This window comes from Procambarus clarkii, chromosome 13 (genome assembly GCF_040958095.1).
Source record: "Procambarus clarkii isolate CNS0578487 chromosome 13, FALCON_Pclarkii_2.0, whole genome shotgun sequence".
NCBI classification, from domain to species: domain Eukaryota; kingdom Metazoa; phylum Arthropoda; class Malacostraca; order Decapoda; family Cambaridae; genus Procambarus; species Procambarus clarkii.
The window spans coordinates 33,256,085-33,276,090 of record NC_091162.1 but is presented as its reverse complement, the minus strand read 5'-3'; the positions used below and the strand labels follow the sequence as shown (position 1 = coordinate 33,276,090).

The following is a 20,006-nucleotide window of genomic DNA, read 5'->3' as shown; positions in this document are numbered from 1 at the left end:
TTATTATGAATTCTTCATTCTGACTAAGGAATATGGTAGAGTGATGTGTTTCAAGCCACTGAAATGGTAAAATTTCTCTCCTAATTTTGTGAAAAGCATCAAGTGAGTTTAGTATCGGGGCAGGCACGTGGTGCAGAGTCAGCAGACGCCAGAAATGGTGGGTGAACGCATCTACTCACACCCTCCTTCCCTGATGCCTTTCCACCCCTCATAATACATCCCCCTCACCACTGACACCACCATTTATTATGAATTCTTCATTTTGACTATGGAATATGATAGAGCAATGTGTTACAAACAAATGAAATGGTAACATTTTCACAGCTAATTTGGTGAAAAGCAGACAGTGTGTGAACTATCAAGGTGGAGCATGGAGGTGCCAGCCATGTGTTGCCAACTACCTGATAACCAGAGCTCACCACTGACCCCACCTGCCACCACTGACAACAACATCCACCACTGTCACCACCTGCCTCCCCTGACAACACCTGCCTTCCCTGACACCACCTGCCTCCCCTGACAACACCTGACACCACCTGCCTTCCCTGACACCACCTGCCTCACCTGACAACACCTGCCTCCCCTGACAACACCTGACACCTGACACCACCTGCCTCTGCTGACACCACTTGCCTCCCCTGACAACATGACACCACCTGCCTCACCTGACAACACCTGACACCACCTGCCTCACCTGACAACACCTGACACCACCAGCCTCACCTGACAACACCTGACACCACCTGCCTCACCTGACAACACCTGACACCACCTGTCTCACCTGACACCACCTGCCTCCCCTGATAACACCTGCCTCACCTGACAACACCTGAAACCACCTGCCTCCCCTGATACCACCTGACACCACCTGTCTCACCTGACAACACCTACCTCTGCTGACACCACTTGCCTCCCCTGACAACACCTGACACCACTTGCCTCCCCTGACAACACCTGCCTCCCCTGACAACACCTGACACCATCTGCCTCACCTGACAACACCTGCCTCCCCTGACAACACCTGACACCACCTGCCTCACCTGACAACACCTGACACCACCTGCCTCCCCTGACAACACCTGACATCACCTGTCTCACCTGACAACACCTGACACCACCTGCCTCCCCTGATAACACCTGCCTCACCTGACAACACCTGAAACCACCTGCTTCCCCAGACAACACCTGACACCACCTGTCTCACCTGACAACACCTGACACCACCTGCCTCTGCTGACACCACTTGCCTCCCCTGACAACATCTGACACCACCTTCCTCCCCTGACAACACTTGACACCACCTGCCTAACCTGACACCACCTGCCTCCCCTGACAACTTCCACCACTGACACCACCAGGTCTTCTCTGACAACCCCTAATGAGAATAACTTCCACCACCTGCCTCGTGACACTAAACCCCCAACTACTGACACCACTTGCCCCCAGACTCCCTCACCACTGATGCAATCTGCCTCCCCTGACACCATTTTATCATCCTTCAACCATTTCTCGCTGGAAACAATGGGTAAGCAAAATATAATACCATACAACTGTTTACACTTTGGTGAATCATAGTTGATGACAGTTGCTGTCATCAACTATGACAGTTCGGTCTTGGTGATCACTTGGACGAACAATCCTCACTTAATCGAACATTTCTATGTTCCACTGAACAATTAGTACCGAATTAAATTTGTTCGGATCATCCGCGAATTCGATAGAGTGGGGTTCGTTAGAGTGAAGATGCACTGTATTAGCTAACATCAGTCCAATAGTTCCAGGGAGCCAAGGGGCTTCCCCACAGAAAAGGCCAGTTTGCCAGCCAGGAAGACTCCGGAACCTCATAACGCACCTAATACGGGGAAGAAGACCCAAAAAAGATTCAAAAGAGGCAGGATTCATTACCGAAGCATAAACCGGGTCTCACAGGAGGTAAGTACCAAGGGCCTCCCGAACCTCTCCATAGGAAATCCGAGAAGGCAACCACCGGAAAGACGAATCCAAGGAACCCAAAGTCATCTGGAAACATACCCAGGGGGTGAGCCGCACCTAACTCAAACTCATACAGGGAAGGGGAGGGAGTACAAGAACCCCCTTACCCTGAAGCAACAAATCCTACCCAGAAGGCACAAGACCCAAGCAGAGTCAGAAGGAGTTCAATCACTCCAAGCAGACTCCACTCGGTGGGAAAAATGGGCTCAACTACCTCCGTGCCTAAATCGGAAGGGGCAACCCCCAAAGCCACCCGAGTCACATCTCAAGCTAAACCCTGCCCTGACTCTAAAACCCTCAGATGTTTGGGAGCCAGTAGCAAGAGAGGGTGGGGGTTGGAGGAGCATAGCAAACCATGCCCACCTGAGAGGAAAGCAGAGGCGTGGACGGAACCAAGGTCGGGACGACCAATGACCCCAAATCCTGGTCTCTAAAACCCAAACGAGGCAGCTCTGGGGCCTCAAACCGGGCAACTAGCTGAGCGCATTGCAAGGAGAAGAGAGCTTGCAACCCCGCTGCCTGGAACCTTTCATCCTCAGATGAGGAATGCGTAAAGTGAAGCACAAGCGGAGAACACGTCCCACAAGACTCCAGGTCGGAGGTGTTACCAACCCAACAGGCAGCATGGTAGAGGCAGAAAAAAACTTTCACTTCAAGGCCGGGATGACGAAGAACCGTCAACATCGCACAAGGTGAGAGTGGACTTGGACAAATCCATGTTACTAACCGAGCCTACGAGGATTTTCCTGGGCCTACAGGGAACATTAACCCTGTGGGAAGCCCAGGCACTGTGGCCCGCTAAGCCAGTAGACCACCTGCTTGGAAGCAGGCAAACCGACTACCAGTAGCAAGGGTGAAACCTCGGGGTGACGGAGAAGGAGAGCCAAACACAACCAAGGAAGGCCTAATAAGCTGTTAAGCAAACCTCCTCCATGAAAACAGGACAAGCAGCCTTAATGAACAAGTGACAAACCCCAAAACAACACCCCCAAGCAAACTGGCAGTTGGAGAGAAACATCAGTCGTCTCATAGACGTAAGCAGACTGCGCAAGCCACAGCATGCCTTCTCCGAGCCAATAACACTCCCCTATCCGGGGTAAGACAGAAAACCCAAGACCCCCAACGTACCCCAAGGGCGAAGACAATGTCAAAAGACATAGCCCCCAAAGGGAGAGTGAATCCCGAACGCCCAAGGAAGGCAACCCTGGCATGCAAGGGTAGTACTTGCAGAGCACCCTGGGAAGGGTATCCAAGGAGCATGCAGCTCAAAATATAAAGACAACAACACCATACACATACACACAGGAGTTCAGGGATGGCAAGTCCTACCTTACAGGGTTAATTAAATTCTACGACCAGGCACTCCCTCCAACCAGGGAGCCAGTCGGCCGAGCGGACAGCACGCTGGACTTGTGATCCTGTGGTCCCGGGTTCAATCCCGGGCGCCAGCGAGAAACAATGGGCAGAGTTTCTTTCACTCTATGCCCCTGTTACCTAGCAGTAAAATAGTACCTGGGTGTTAGTCAGCTGTCACAGGCTGCTTCCAGGGGGTGGAGGCCTGGTCGAGGACTGGGCCGCGCGGACACTAAAGCCCCGAAATCATCTCAAGATAATCTTAAGAGAAGAAGGCAACAAAAATCAGGCAAGAAAGAGAGGTGTGGGCAGACTGCATATTTTTGGATTGCCAGAAAGCTTTCGATACAGTACCACACAAGAGGCTAGAGAAAAATCTGGAGATGCAGACTGGAGTGAAAGGGAAGGTACTCCATTGGATAAGGGAGTACCTAAGCAATGGAAGACAACGAGTCACTGTGAAGTGTGAGGTCTCAAGTTGGCAAGATGTCACAAGTGGAGTCCCGCAGGGGTCAGTTCTTGGACCTCTATTGATTCTGATATATGTAAATGATCTCCCAGAGGGTATAGACTCGTTTCTCTCAATGTTTGCTGATGATGCAAAAATTATGAGGAGGATTGAAATAGGAGGATAGTAGGAGGCTACAAGATGACCTAGACAGACTGAATGAATGGTCCAACAAATGGCTACTAAAGTTCAACCTGAGTAAATGCAAAGTAATAAAACTAGGCGGTGGAAACAGGAGGCCAGACAAAGGATACAGAATAGGGGATGAAGTACTTCATGAAACGGACAGAGAGAAAGATTTAGGGGTTGATATCACACCAAACCTGTCTCCTGAAGCCCACATAAAAAGAATTGTCTGCAGCACATGCGAGGCTATCTTGAGGTTATCTTCAGATGATTTCGGGGCTTAGTGTCCCTGCGGGCCGGTCTTCGACCAGGCCACCACCCCCCAGGAAGCAGCCCAGGCTGGCTGATATCAGAACAGTATTCAGGAACCTGTGTAAGGAATCATTCAGAATCATGTACACCACATATGTTAGACCAATCCTGGGGTATGCGACCCCAGCATGGAGCCTGTACCTTGTCAAGCACAAGACGAAGCTGGAAAAAGTTCAGAGGTATGCCTCTAGACTAGTCCCAGAACTAAGAGGTATGAGTTACGAGGAAAGGCTGTGAGAAATGCACCTTACGACACTGGAAGACAGAAGAGTAAGGGGAGACATGATCACTATCTACAAAATCCCTAGGGGGTATTGACAAGGTAGACAAGGATAAACTATTCAACACTGGTGGTATGCGAACAAGGGAACACAGGTGGAAACTGAGTACCCAAATGAGCCACAGGGACATTAGAAACAACTTTTTCAATGTCAGAGTAGTTAACAGGTGGAATGCATTAGGCAGTGATGTGATGTGATGTGGACTGCATACACAGTTTTAAATGTAGATATGATAGAGCCCAGTAGACTTAGGAATCTGTACACTGGTTGATTGACAATTGAGAGGCAGGACCAAAGAGCCAAAGCTCAACCCCCACAAGCACAAATAGGTGAGAACAAATAGGTGAGTACACAGCTGGCACAGCCACAAAGGGCAAAATCCAGACAGGAAAGTGAGGCCAGAGGTGACTTCAGACCACCAAGCACATCAGACGAGAGTTGGAGAGGTAGGCGGTGGAGCTGCCCGAGCCAGCTCCTCTGATGTTTTTACAGTGTTCTCTGATTGTGCCTATGGCGCCTGACAGCTGGATGGACAGCGCTTCGGATTCGTAGTCCTGAGGTTCCGGGTTTGATCCCCGGTGGAAGTGGAGACAAATGGGCAAAATGTTTCTTTCACCTTGATGCCCCTGTTACCTAGCAGTAAAGAGGTACCTGGGAGTTGGACAGCTGCTACGGGCTGCTTCCTGGGGGGGGGTGTAACAAAAAGGAGGCCTGGTCGAGGACTGAGCCGCGGGGACGCTAAGCCCTGAAATCATCTCAAGATAACCTCAAGAAGAAGATGGCACCCTTTCTCTTCACTGGTTCTATTCTTCATTTCTTCTATATTGTTCACTATAGTATGTTGTTATTTTACTGTGTAGATTTGGGACCTGGCCCTCCAGTATTTTCCATGTGTATATTAGTTGATATCTCTCTCTCGTCTTCTTTCTAGGGAGTACATTTGGAGAGCTTTGAGACGATCCCAATAATTTAGGTGCTTTATCAGGGGCATCAAGGTGAAAGAAACATTTTGCCCATTTGTCTCCACTTCCACCGGGGATCAAACCCGGAACCTCAGGACTACGAATCCGAAGCGCTGTCCATCCAGCTGTCAGGCGCCATAGGCACAATCAGAGAACACTGTAAAAACATCAGAGGAGCTGGCTCGGGCAGCTCCACCGCCTACCTCTCCAACTCTCGTCTGATGTGCTTGGTGGTCTGAAGTCACCTCTATGTATGCAGTAAATGTTCTCTGTATTCCCTCTATTTCAGCAACCTAACCTGCTCTGAAGGGGAAAGCGAGTATCAAGCAGTACTTAAGACGGGACAGCACAAGTGATTTGAATAGAATACCCATTCTGATGGGATCCCTGGATTTGAAAGTTCTCATATTAAACTCAATGAACATATATATATTAAAGATAATAAATTTGCTACTGTACTTCATAAAAACAAGGAATAAATCTTACAACAAAGAATTCAGCTATAATATGGTGACATTATGATTCTTGACCTGCTTCATCTTCTCCACGCTTTTGGTAGTAATGTCTTGCAAACGTCTCACCAACAAGAAGTGGAAACACAAATGATGCTTCACCATATACCTGAAATTAATATATTCACATTTATCATTAAAACAAATAAATAATCTGTTAAAAAGAAATGTACATCTGTGGAAATTTATACACTTACTTTTTTCCTCATTTTGATTCGAAGTCTCAATCTCAATTTGTAATGCCATTTTTACTGTCTAGCAATCACTAGGTTCTAAATTTAATGCAGTACCTATTAAAATCTTCATCTTTTGTATATATTTCCCTTTTCCTTTTTCCCCCACCCCTTCCTATACACCCCCTTCATGGATTGCAACTCATTTCTTTCATTTAATGAGACAGGGAGACAGAAACTTGAATGTAATGAAATGCCTTTTTCTAGTCACAATAAGAAGCTCTTCTGTGCATTTGCTGTGGTAGTAGAGCTAACCACAACACTACCGTGCCTCCAGACTTGAGAAGGCTTACTTAACACCGGGACTAGAATCAGGTGTGCCCACGGAGGCAAGAGGTATATGCAGATCTAAAGATGAACTTCATAAAGTAAAATAGCTCATCTTCCTGTTTTGATAGTATTTATATGAAGGATGAGGACCATAGTACACATACCGACGTACAACGCAATTAGAAAGTGGAAATCGGAATTAATGAATATGGACAAGCCGGAAAAAAAAGATTTTCTACTTATGATGCAAGAACAAAATAAACGAACTTAACATGCCCTTCCTAGGCCTTCTACACGCTATCTGAGGCCTAATATAGTATTGTACATGTAATTACCTAAGTGTAATTACCTAAGTGTAGTTACAGGATGAGAGCTACGCTCGTGGTGTCCTGTCTTCCCAGCACTCTTTGTCATATAACGCTTTGAAACTACTGACGGTCTTGGCCTCCACCACCTTCTCACTTAACTTGTTCCAACCGTCTATCACTCTATTTGCGAAGGTGAATTTTCTTATATTTCTTCGGCATCTGTGTTTAGCTAGTTTATATCTATGACCTCTTGTTCTTGAAGTGCCAGTTCTCAGGAAATCTTCCCTGTCGATTTTATCAATTCCTGTTACTATTTTGTATGTAGTGATCATATCACCTCTTTTTCTTCTGTCTTCTAGTTTTGGCATGTTTAATGCTTCCAACCTCTCCTCGTAGCTCTTGCCCTTCAGTTCTGGGAGCCACTTCGTAGCATGTCTTTGCACCTTTTCCAGTTTGTTGATGTGCTTCTTAAGATATGGGCACCACACAACAGCTGCATATTCTAGCTTTGGCCTAACAAAAGTCATGAGCAATTTCTTTAGTATATCGCCATCCATGTATTTAAATGCAATTCTGAAGTTAGAAAGCATCGCATAGGCTCCTTGCACAATATTCTTTATGTGGTCCTCAGGTGATAGTTTTCTATCTAGAACCACCCCTAGATCTCTTTCTTTATCAGAATTCTTTAAAGATTTCTCACATAATATATAGGTTGTATGGGGTCTATGTTCTCTTATTCCACATTCCATAACATGACATTTATTAACATTAAATTCCATTTGCCAGGTGGTGCTCCATATACTTATTTTGTCCAGGTCTTCTTGAAGGGCATGACAATCATCTAAATTTCTTATCCTTCCTATTATCTTAGCATCATCAGCAAACATGTTCATATAATTCTGTATACCAACTGGTAGATCATTTATGTAGACAATAAACATCACTGGTGCAAGAACTGAACCCTGTGGTACTCCACTTGTGACATTTCTCCATTCCGATACATTGCCTCTGATTACTGCCCTCATTTTTCTATCAGTCAGAAAATTTTTCATCCATGATAGAAGCTTACCTGTCACCCCTCCAATATTTCCCAGTTTCCAGAACAACCTCTTGTGTGGAACTCTGTCGAAAGCCTTTTTTAGGTCCAGATAGATGCAGTCAACCCAACCATCTCTTTCCTGTAATATCTCTGTGGCTCGATCATAGAAACTGAGTAAATTCGATACACAGGATCTTCCAGATCGAAAACCATACTGTCTGTCTGATATTATATCATTTCTCTCCAGGTGTTCTACCCATTTAGTTTTGATTAGCTTTTCCAATACTTTCACTATTACACTTGTCAATGATACAGGTCTATAATTGAGGGGGTCTTCCCTGCTGCCACTTTTGTAGATTGGAACTATGTTAGCCTGTTTCCACACGTCTGCTACGATTCCTGTACACAGGGATGCCTGAAAGATCAGGTGAAGTGGAATGCTGAGCTCAGATGCACATTCTCTCAGAACCCATGGTGAAACGCCATCTGGGCCAGCTGCTTTGTTCTTCCCGAGCTCCTTTAGCATATTTTCCACTTCATCTCTAGACACCTCTATGCGCTCTATGTTGTTCTCTGGAATTCTTATTGTGTCTGGTTCTCTGAAGATTTCATTTTGTACAAACACACTTTGGAACTTTTCATTTAATGTTTCACACATTTCCTTTTCATTTTCTGTGAATCTGTTTCCCATTTTCAACCTCTGGATATTATCCTTTACCTGCAATTTGTTGTTTATGAATTTGTAGAATAGGCCCGGTTCTGTTTTACATTTATCTGCTATCCCTTTTTCAAAATTTCTTTCTGCCTCTCTCCTTACTGCTGTATAGTTGTTTCTCGCATCTTTGTATCGCTGGTATGTTTGGGGGTTTGGCCTCTTCCTATACTGATTCCATTTTTGTGTCTTTTGGTCTCTTGCCCTCTCACAATTTCTGTCGAACCAATCCTGTTTTCTGGCCCTGCATCTCTGTTTTGGTATGAATGTTTGTGTGCCTTCCTCGTATAGTTTTAAAAATTTGGCATACATTTCATTTACTTCCCTGCCTAGCAACAATTCTGTCCAATTACACTCATTAAAAAAATTTCGAAGTTCCCCATAGTTGCCTCTCCTTAAATCGAGTTTATCAACTGTTTCAATGTCCCCATTTTCTTCTAGATGATATCTTAAAGCATATTTAATGTCTAACGGGACGTGATCACTCTTTCCCAAGGGAGGAAGGTACTGGATGTCAAAAATCTCTTCTTCTTTCCTGGTGAATACTAGATCCAGTACTGACGGTACATCTCCTTCCCTCATTCTTGTGGCCTGCTTTATGTGTTGATACAAGAATGTCTCCAGAATGAGGTTCACAAATCTGCATGTCCAATAGTCCTCCGTTCTTGCTTCATAGGCCTCCCAGTCTATTGCTCTAAAGTTGAAGTCCCCCAGTATCAACAGTCGTGATTTATCTTTATCTGCTTGTACAATAATATCTCTCATGACCATTATGAGGCCCTCTCGTTTGTCATCCAGTTCTTCCTTTGTCCATGTGTTGCTTGCTGGTGGGCTGTAGGCATTTACAATTATCAGCTTATCATCCTGATTCCAGACCTGCAATGCCATTATGTCAATATCTCGAGGGTTTTCAAATATTAACTCTTTTACCTTCAGGTGTTTTTTCACCAGTACAGCCACTTCTCCTCCATTCCTAGTTTTCCTGTCACGTCTCCAAACTGAGTAGCCTCTTGGGAATATGACTTCATTTATTATATTTCTGTCAAGTTTCGTCTCTGATAATGCAACAATATCTGGGACCCTAAGCTGGATTATATCTTGCAACTCCAAAGTTTTTGACCTCACTCCATCTATGTTGGTATATACAATTTTCAGGAACATGTTCCCTTTTCCTTTGCTCTTTACTCCCCCTTCCACTACTGATCTTGTTGCTTTGTTTTTATGTACCATTTCACAAGCTTTCCAGTCCCTGTCACTTTGTAAAAAAAAGAATTTCTGTCTTCTTCATTTCTATCCCCATTTAGACGTTTTGCCTCAATTAGGTTCATTTTCAGCTTTTCTCTGTCTTCCTTGGAGAGGTCTTGTCTTATTGACCAAAATTTGCCAACCTCATCACTCTGCAGTTTCCTGGCATTTCTTAGCACTTCCATCATGTTTTTCACTCCATTAAACGTCACCCTTAAGGGGCGGTTCTTTTCTTTCTCATTTTCCTATTCTTCTAAAATCACTGACATTTTCCTTTGAGCCTTCTCCTAAACCTACTATTTTCTCTATGATTTTCATCTCTTCTGCCGCTCAGTCCACCCTAGATGAAATTTCCTTCTCTAAACATCCAAAAATGATTATGGACTTAGTTCTATCTGCAGTGTTTTGTACCAGTTTACTGTTGGTAACCAGTTCTTTCCTAATTGCTTGCCTAATTTCTCCTTCTTGTTGGTCATTTCTGGTTTTGACTTCCGAACACACTTCTTTGATAGTCTCTTTCTCTTTTACAACTTCAGCATATGTCGCATTTATTTCTTCTTTATACTTTTCTAGTTCTTTATTCACCTCCTCTATGTGAGTTGTCAGTGAAGTTTCCAGTTGGAGATCCTTACCTAACTCTATGTTAGCCCTTAGGCTTGCTTGGAGTTGCTCACCATATGAGTCTATTTTCTTGTTTATTTCTTCAAAGTCACCACACTTCACTATCCATGCCTCATTTTCTTTCACTAGTTCCTTGATTTGCTCCTCCTGATTTGTTACCTTGTCTGTTAATGCAGTAATAATCTTACCTTGTTGAAGCATACTCCCTTTTAGAGTGCAAAGCTCACTCCAAAGAGCTCCATTGTCCTCTTCCAATTTAAGCACTTTTTCTTCATACTTCTTTTGCATATCCTCAATTATCTCTAACCTGCCAAGAACACCTCCTTTCCTTATATCTTGTGGTGAGAATCCTTTGAAACCATCATCTGTTGGTGTGTCTACATTCTCAGTGGGGGTGGTGGCGGTGGCCATCTTTGTTTTTGTTCTAGACCAAAACAAACTTTTCCACTCGGCTATTTTCACTCACTTTTACTTGTTTATTGTATTTTATTTGCTTTTACTCTTCCCTGAACCTTTATGTAACCTGGGACACCACTGTAGCCCTCAACCTGTTCCCAATACTTAGGTAATTCGATATTTCCAGGAGCTTGCTGCAGTGTGACTGTAATTACCTAAGTGTAATTACCTAAGTGTAGTTACAGGATGAGAGCTACGCTCGTGATGTCCCGTCTTCCCAGCACTCTTTGTCATATAACGCTTTGAAACTACTGACGGTCTTGGCCTCCACCACCTTCTCACTTAACTTGTTCCAACCGTCTATCACTCTATTTGCGAAGGTGAATTTTCTTATATTTCTTCGGCATCTGTGTTTAGCTAGTTTATATCTATGACCTCTTGTTCTTGAAGTGCCAGTTCTCAGGAAATCTTCCCTGTCGATTTTATCAATTCCTGTTACTATTTTGTATGTAGTGATCATATCACCTCTTTTTCTTCTGTCTTCTAGTTTTGGCATGTTTAATGCTTCCAACCTCTCCTCGTAGCTCTTGCCCTTCAGTTCTGGGAGCCACTTCGTAGCATGTCTTTGCACCTTTTCCAGTTTGTTGATGTGCTTCTTAAGATATGGGCACCACACAACAGCTGCATATTCTAGCTTTGGCCTAACAAAAGTCATGAGCAATTTCTTTAGTATATCGCCATCCATGTATTTAAATGCAATTCTGAAGTTAGAAAGCATCGCATAGGCTCCTTGCACAATATTCTTTATGTGGTCCTCAGGTGATAGTTTTCTATCTAGAACCACCCCTAGATCTCTTTCTTTATCAGAATTCTTTAAAGATTTCTCACATAATATATAGGTTGTATGGGGTCTATGTTCTCTTATTCCACATTCCATAACATGACATTTATTAACATTAAATTCCATTTGCCAGGTGGTGCTCCATATACTTATTTTGTCCAGGTCTTCTTGAAGGGCATGACAATCATCTAAATTTCTTATCCTTCCTATTATCTTAGCATCATCAGCAAACATGTTCATATAATTCTGTATACCAACTGGTAGATCATTTATGTAGACAATAAACATCACTGGTGCAAGAACTGAACCCTGTGGTACTCCACTTGTGACATTTCTCCATTCCGATACATTGCCTCTGATTACTGCCCTCATTTTTCTATCAGTCAGAAAATTTTTCATCCATGATAGAAGCTTACCTGTCACCCCTCCAATATTTCCCAGTTTCCAGAACAACCTCTTGTGTGGAACTCTGTCGAAAGCCTTTTTTAGGTCCAGATAGATGCAGTCAACCCAACCATCTCTTTCCTGTAATATCTCTGTGGCTCGATCATAGAAACTGAGTAAATTCGATACACAGGATCTTCCAGATCGAAAACCATACTGTCTGTCTGATATTATATCATTTCTCTCCAGGTGTTCTACCCATTTAGTTTTGATTAGCTTTTCCAATACTTTCACTATTACACTTGTCAATGATACAGGTCTATAATTGAGGGGGTCTTCCCTGCTGCCACTTTTGTAGATTGGAACTATGTTAGCCTGTTTCCACACGTCTGCTACGATTCCTGTACACAGGGATGCCTGAAAGATCAGGTGAAGTGGAATGCTGAGCTCAGATGCACATTCTCTCAGAACCCATGGTGAAACGCCATCTGGGCCAGCTGCTTTGTTCTTCCCGAGCTCCTTTAGCATATTTTCCACTTCATCTCTAGACACCTCTATGCGCTCTATGTTGTTCTCTGGAATTCTTATTGTGTCTGGTTCTCTGAAGATTTCATTTTGTACAAACACACTTTGGAACTTTTCATTTAATGTTTCACACATTTCCTTTTCATTTTCTGTGAATCTGTTTCCCATTTTCAACCTCTGGATATTATCCTTTACCTGCAATTTGTTGTTTATGAATTTGTAGAATAGGCCCGGTTCTGTTTTACATTTATCTGCTATCCCTTTTTCAAAATTTCTTTCTGCCTCTCTCCTTACTGCTGTATAGTTGTTTCTCGCATCTTTGTATCGCTGGTATGTTTGGGGGTTTGGCCTCTTCCTATACTGATTCCATTTTTGTGTCTTTTGGTCTCTTGCCCTCTCACAATTTCTGTCGAACCAATCCTGTTTTCTGGCCCTGCATCTCTGTTTTGGTATGAATGTTTGTGTGCCTTCCTCGTATAGTTTTAAAAATTTGGCATACATTTCATTTACTTCCCTGCCTAGCAACAATTCTTTCCAATTACACTCATTAAAAAAATTTCGAAGTTCCCCATAGTTGCCTCTCCTTAAATCGAGTTTATCAACTGTTTCAATGTCCCCATTTTCTTCTAGATGATATCTTAAAGCATATTTAATGTCTAACGGGACGTGATCACTCTTTCCCAAGGGAGGAAGGTACTGGATGTCAAAAATCTCTTCTTCTTTCCTGGTGAATACTAGATCCAGTACTGACGGTACATCTCCTTCCCTCATTCTTGTGGCCTGCTTTATGTGTTGATACAAGAATGTCTCCAGAATGAGGTTCACAAATCTGCATGTCCAATAGTCCTCCGTTCTTGCTTCATAGGCCTCCCAGTCTATTGCTCTAAAGTTGAAGTCCCCCAGTATCAACAGTCGTGATTTATCTTTATCTGCTTGTACAATAATATCTCTCATGACCATTATGAGGCCCTCTCGTTTGTCATCCAGTTCTTCCTTTGTCCATGTGTTGCTTGCTGGTGGGCTGTAGGCATTTACAATTATCAGCTTATCATCCTGATTCCAGACCTGCAATGCCATTATGTCAATATCTCGAGGGTTTTCAAATATTAACTCTTTTACCTTCAGGTGTTTTTTCACCAGTACAGCCACTTCTCCTCCATTCCTAGTTTTCCTGTCACGTCTCCAAACTGAGTAGCCTCTTGGGAATATGACTTCATTTATTATATTTCTGTCAAGTTTCGTCTCTGATAATGCAACAATATCTGGGACCCTAAGCTGGATTATATCTTGCAACTCCAAAGTTTTTGACCTCACTCCATCTATGTTGGTATATACAATTTTCAGGAACATGTTCCCTTTTCCTTTGCTCTTTACTCCCCCTTCCACTACTGATCTTGTTGCTTTGTTTTTATGTACCATTTCACAAGCTTTCCAGTCCCTGTCACTTTGTAAAAAAAAGAATTTCTGTCTTCTTCATTTCTATCCCCATTTAGACGTTTTGCCTCAATTAGGTTCATTTTCAGCTTTTCTCTGTCTTCCTTGGAGAGGTCTTGTCTTATTGACCAAAATTTGCCAACCTCATCACTCTGCAGTTTCCTGGCATTTCTTAGCACTTCCATCATGTTTTTCACTCCATTAAACGTCACCCTTAAGGGGCGGTTCTTTTCTTTCTCATTTTCCTATTCTTCTAAAATCACTGACATTTTCCTTTGAGCCTTCTCCTAAACCTACTATTTTCTCTATGATTTTCATCTCTTCTGCCGCTCAGTCCACCCTAGATGAAATTTCCTTCTCTAAACATCCAAAAATGATTATGGACTTAGTTCTATCTGCAGTGTTTTGTACCAGTTTACTGTTGGTAACCAGTTCTTTCCTAATTGCTTGCCTAATTTCTCCTTCTTGTTGGTCATTTCTGGTTTTGACTTCCGAACACACTTCTTTGATAGTCTCTTTCTCTTTTACAACTTCAGCATATGTCGCATTTATTTCTTCTTTATACTTTTCTAGTTCTTTATTCACCTCCTCTATGTGAGTTGTCAGTGAAGTTTCCAGTTGGAGATCCTTACCTAACTCTATGTTAGCCCTTAGGCTTGCTTGGAGTTGCTCACCATATGAGTCTATTTTCTTGTTTATTTCTTCAAAGTCACCACACTTCACTATCCATGCCTCATTTTCTTTCACTAGTTCCTTGATTTGCTCCTCCTGATTTGTTACCTTGTCTGTTAATGCAGTAATAATCTTACCTTGTTGAAGCATACTCCCTTTTAGAGTGCAAAGCTCACTCCAAAGAGCTCCATTGTCCTCTTCCAATTTAAGCACTTTTTCTTCATACTTCTTTTGCATATCCTCAATTATCTCTAACCTGCCAAGAACACCTCCTTTCCTTATATCTTGTGGTGAGAATCCTTTGAAACCATCATCTGTTGGTGTGTCTACATTCTCAGTGGGGGTGGTGGCGGTGGCCATCTTTGTTTTTGTTCTAGACCAAAACAAACTTTTCCACTCGGCTATTTTCACTCACTTTTACTTGTTTATTGTATTTTATTTGCTTTTACTCTTCCCTGAACCTTTATGTAACCTGGGACACCACTGTAGCCCTCAACCTGTTCCCAATACTTAGGTAATTCGATATTTCCAGGAGCTTGCTGCAGTGTGACTGTAATTACCTAAGTGTAATTACCTAAGTGTAGTTACAGGATGAGAGCTACGCTCGTGATGTCCCGTCTTCCCAGCACTCTTTGTCATATAACGCTTTGAAACTACTGACGGTCTTGGCCTCCACCACCTTCTCACTTAACTTGTTCCAACCGTCTACCACTCTATTTGCGAAGGTGAATTTTCTTATATTTCTTCGGCATCTGTGTTTAGCTAGTTTAAATCTATGACCTCTTGTTCTTGAAATTCCAGGTCTCAGGAAGTCTTCCCTGTCGATTTTATCAATTCCTGTTACTATTTTGTATGTAGTGATCATATCACCTCTTTTTCTTCTGTCTTCTAGTTTTGGCATATTTAATGCTTCTAACCTCTCCTCGTAGCTCTTGCCCTTCAGTTCTGGGAGCCACTTAGTAGCATGTCTTTGCACCTTTTCCAGTTTGTTGATGTGCTTCTTAAGATATGGGCACCACACAACAGCTGCATATTCTAGCTTTGGCCTAACAAAAGTCATGAACAATTTCTTTAGTATATCGCCATCCATGTATTTAAATGCAATTCAGAAGTTAGAAAGCATAGCATAGGCTCCTTGCACAATATTCTTTATGTGGTCCTCAGGTGATAGTTTTCTATCTAGAACCACTCCTAGATCTCTTTCTTTATCAGAATTCTTTAAAGATTTCTCACATAATATATAGGTTGTGTGGGGTCTATGTTCTCCTATTCCACATTCCATAACATGACATTTATTAACATTAAATTCCATTTGCCAAGTGGTGCTCCATATACTTATTTTGTCCAGGTCTTTTTGAAGGGCATGACAGTCATCTAAATTTCTTATCCTTCCTATTATCTTAGCATCATCAGCAAATTACTGTGTGTGTGTGTGTGTGTGTGTGTGTTATGCTAGACCTAGAAATATTTAAGTTTGTTTTTAGCTTCTTTTGCTGTACGAGAGCCCCAGAGGCTCCCTGAAGCTCTCTTACTGATCAAGTGCCATACTACTTGAGTGTCATCAGTTGCAAAGTTCTTTGTAAGCCAACCGGGGACCACGACCCAGAACCTGGCCCCCTCTGAGAGACGCAGGGAGCAATTTCCTATGAACACTTTATATTTAAAGTATGTCGTAATTGCCATCGACCGGGGAAGGACCCAGAGAGATAGGCGAATCAAAATAGACCACTGTCTGGTTGAAAATTGTGACATACATCCTCAAAAGCACAAAAGAACTCCCCCAGAAAGCAAACAAACAAGCAAAACATTGTCCAACTAACCTGTTCAATGACAACTTGTCCAACGTTGTCCCCTTCTGTGGGGTGGCGCTGGTCGTTAGCGCCACCCTGCTGAAGGGGAGAGGAAGAGCTGGCCTGGGTAAGCCAGGCCACCCCAGTCAGTCAAAGACTGATGCTGTGCTGAATGGTCGCTGTTGCTCTGGCTCCATATTCCTGTTTTCTTTGGAGTTTTTGTCCATGTTACGGTGTTATAAATGGATGTGTGCTAGTAGCCAGGAATTTTGAGTACTGAAAACCTTCGGGGTGAAGGGGGGGGGGGGGGGGGGAGAGGAAGGACAGCAAGCTGTTTTTACTCTTTCTTTAGATTCTGCTTGGGGCCTGGCTTTACCGTTCTCGTCTGCTTTCTGTCCCGTTACTTCCGGAGGACTTTGTTTCTCAATTTTTGTCGGCTATTGTTTATCGTGGAAGGGGGTGGGGGAATTGAGTGTGTGTTCAGAGCCGCACCAGGTTCAGAACCAGCGCGTCCTCCAGAGCCTTCTTCATCTGTTCAGCACGGTGGTCGCTATGCGCGGAAATATGCTTTTCGGAGGGTGCATCGGCCCTTTCCCAGGGCGCCTCATTGACGGGGCAATGGGAGGAGGCTGACTCTGTTTGCCCACACTTGGTCCCACAATTCATGGGCTTTTCACGTCGTCTCTTCCGACCTTTGGAGGCGTTGGGCTGTGGATCCTTCAGTTGGGGGTTCAGTGCTGGAGGAGGAGGCTTCTTCCTCGTCTCTGTCAGCTCATCTTGGAGTGGGTTTGTTCAGGCGTGGTTGAAATGACTTCGTCCCTCAAGTGGGTTTCCCGCTTGTTTCCAGTTTCAAAACGGGACTGTGTAGATCTCCGGTTCATTCTGGACTTGTCCCATCTGAAGCGTTGGATTCCTTGCCCCTCCTTTCAGCTTCTTCTCGAGCCGGGCATTTGGATGATCTCCCTGGACCTCAAGGACGTGTATTGACACGATCCTATTCATTCGGGGTTTAGGGACTAGCTAGGTTTCATGGTCGGGCATCAGGCCTACTGCTTTCGTTCAGCTTGAATCTGACACCTCGCATATTCATACGTTTAACCCGGATCGTGGTGGCCCATCTTCGTCTGCTAGGGGTTCGGGATCTGGCCTACCTCAACAACTGGTTGGTATGGGGTAACAGCCGGTCTGGATGTCTGCTTGCCAGGGACATGGTTCTTTCCGAGCTTGCCAGATTTAGGTTCCAGGTGAATTGGAAGTCCCATCTGGTTCCATCTCGGGTTCGGACATGGCTAGGCCTCATGTCAGATTCTCAGACTGCATCCATTTCTCTTTTCCCTGTGGCTTTGCTCCGGCTACAGTCCCACTGTCTGCTGTTTTTGAGGGGGACCCAGGTCACTCAGTGGTTGTTTGAGCAGCTGTGTGGGAGCCTGAAATATGCCTTGCTGGTTTTCCCACTGGGCAGGGAATGACTTCAGAGGTTGTTTTGGAATCTTTGGGGCAGCCTTTTTTGCCGTTCTCATGATTGCTGGGTTTGACCTCTGGGGGTCTTTGCGTTGTTTGCTGTGTCTCCAGCTTCCTCTTTGGGTTTACCATGGTTCAGTGCCTTGGCGCCTTCCCCTTCCCTTCCTCAATGTGGTCACAGACACCTTGTCTTTCAGCTGGGGTTTTATTACCAATGCTCACCAGGCAGGCCAGGGGCCATGGGCTCTGTTCTTCCATTGGGCTGCGGGAGTTTGCAGCATGGAGTGGGAGTTTGCAGCTGTGTGGCAGGTGCTGCGGCGGATTCGATTGCCTCGGGGCTCATGATTTGGCTCCATTCAGACTACTCTCCATTGGTTCATTATCTCAACCACGGAGGGTCTCTGCAGTCAGTCACTCCTTGGGGCTTGTCACTTTGGGTAGCTCTTCTGCAGAGTTCTCGGGGTTTAGCTCTCCGCGCCGTTCACGTTCAAGTGGTGTCCAACGTCCTGGCGGATGGTCTCTCTTGCTTCATTCCCCTTTCCACGGAGTGGACGGTCGACACAGCCTATCTCCTGTGCCTCTGTCAGACGTTCGGGCGCTTGGAGAAGGACCTCTTCACGCCGGCTTGGTCCCGGCGCCTGCCAATATAGGTGGTGCCCTGCACCACCTATATGGAACGACTGCGAGGCATTCGCGTTGTACACTTTCTGGCAGGACTGGTTGAGGTGGGGGGGGGGGGGGTTCCTTCATTCCCCGAATCCAGCTGTTGCTTCAGGTTATGGCACAGATAAAAAAAATTTTAGGGAAGAGTGGTTTTTCTGGCCCCGTGGTGGCCGGCCAAGCCTTGGTTTCAGATGCTGATTGCACTGTGTCCGAACCCTGGGGTTTTTCTGAATCTTTCAGCAGGTCTGGCTAGTACGGTACCACTCGATTATTCAGACTATATGGGAAGGACCCCCCTGCCAGATAATCACGTTTTCTGGATAAGAGTACTTTTTCACTTCTGTCCAAAAGGGACCATTTCCAATAATTTTTATACCACACTCATGATTTGAATTAATACACTAATTAGTGTGTGGGGCTGGGTGGGTGGTTAGCTGCCTAGCTGGTAGGTGGGCAGGGAAAGTGGGTGGGCAGGCAGGTGGGTGGGTGGGCAGGCAGGGATAGGTGGGTTCAGGCAGGTGGGTGGGTGGGCAGGCAGGGATAGGTGGGTTCAGGCAGGTGGGTTTTGGATGGGTGGATGGCAGGCAGATGGGCTTGGTGGGTGAACAGGTTCGAGCAGGCAGGTGGGCGAGCAGGCAGGTGGGTGGGTGGGTGGATTGGCAGGTGGGTAAACAGGTGGGTGGGTAGGTGAGCATTCAGGAAGGTGGGTGGGCAAGCAGGCAGATGAGTGAACAGGTGGCTGGGTGGGCTATCAGGAAGGTGGGTGGGCAGGAAGGTGGGTGGGTGGGTGAGCAGGTGGGTGGGTGGGTGGGTGGGCTATCAGACAGGTGGGTGGGTGAACAGGTGGGTGGGTTGGCAGGTGGGCATGCAGCCAGACAGGTGGGCAAGTAGGCAGGTGGGTGAACAGGTAGGTGGGTTGGCTGGTGGGCATGCAGGCAGGTGGGTAAATAGGTGGGTGAGTTGGCAGGTGGGCATGCAGACAGGTGGGCAGGTGGGCGTGTAGGCAGGTGGGTGAACAAGTGGGTGGCTGGTGGGTGGGCGAGATTGGACAGAGACAGATCACACATCTGTGATCTCCTGCCTGGCCACACCCCCCTCCCCACCTCACGCTGGCCTTCCCATCTCTCCTCCACGTGTAATTACCTAAGTGTAATTACCTAAGTGTAGTTACAGGATGAGAGCTACGCTCATGGTGTCCCGTCTTCCCAACACTCTTTGTCATATAACGCTTTGAAACTACTGACGGTCTTGGCCTCCACCACCTTTTCACCTAACTTGTTCCAACCATCTACCACTCTGTTTGCAAAAGTGAATTTTCTTATGTTTCTTCAGTATCTGTGTTTAGCTAGTTTAAATCTATGCCCTC

General features: G+C 44.9%; 1 protein-coding gene across 3 annotated transcripts in view; it reads right to left on the bottom strand.

Moving 5' to 3' along the window:
• Positions 1 to 20,006, bottom strand: part of LOC123757289 (probable deoxyhypusine synthase) — a 304,623-nt gene that overhangs the window by 36,762 nt on the left and 247,855 nt on the right. For 2 of the 3 annotated variants that reach the window (XM_045740842.2, XM_045740844.2), the window contains exon 9: positions 6,021 to 6,155. The exons of the other annotated variant lie outside the window; for it this stretch is intronic. In XM_045740842.2, the coding sequence (XP_045596798.2) occupies positions 6,051 to 6,155 (105 nt within the window). In that variant the 3' untranslated portion in view covers positions 6,021 to 6,050. The remainder of the gene's footprint in view (positions 1 to 6,020; positions 6,156 to 20,006) is intronic. 3 annotated transcript variants of the gene reach the window in all.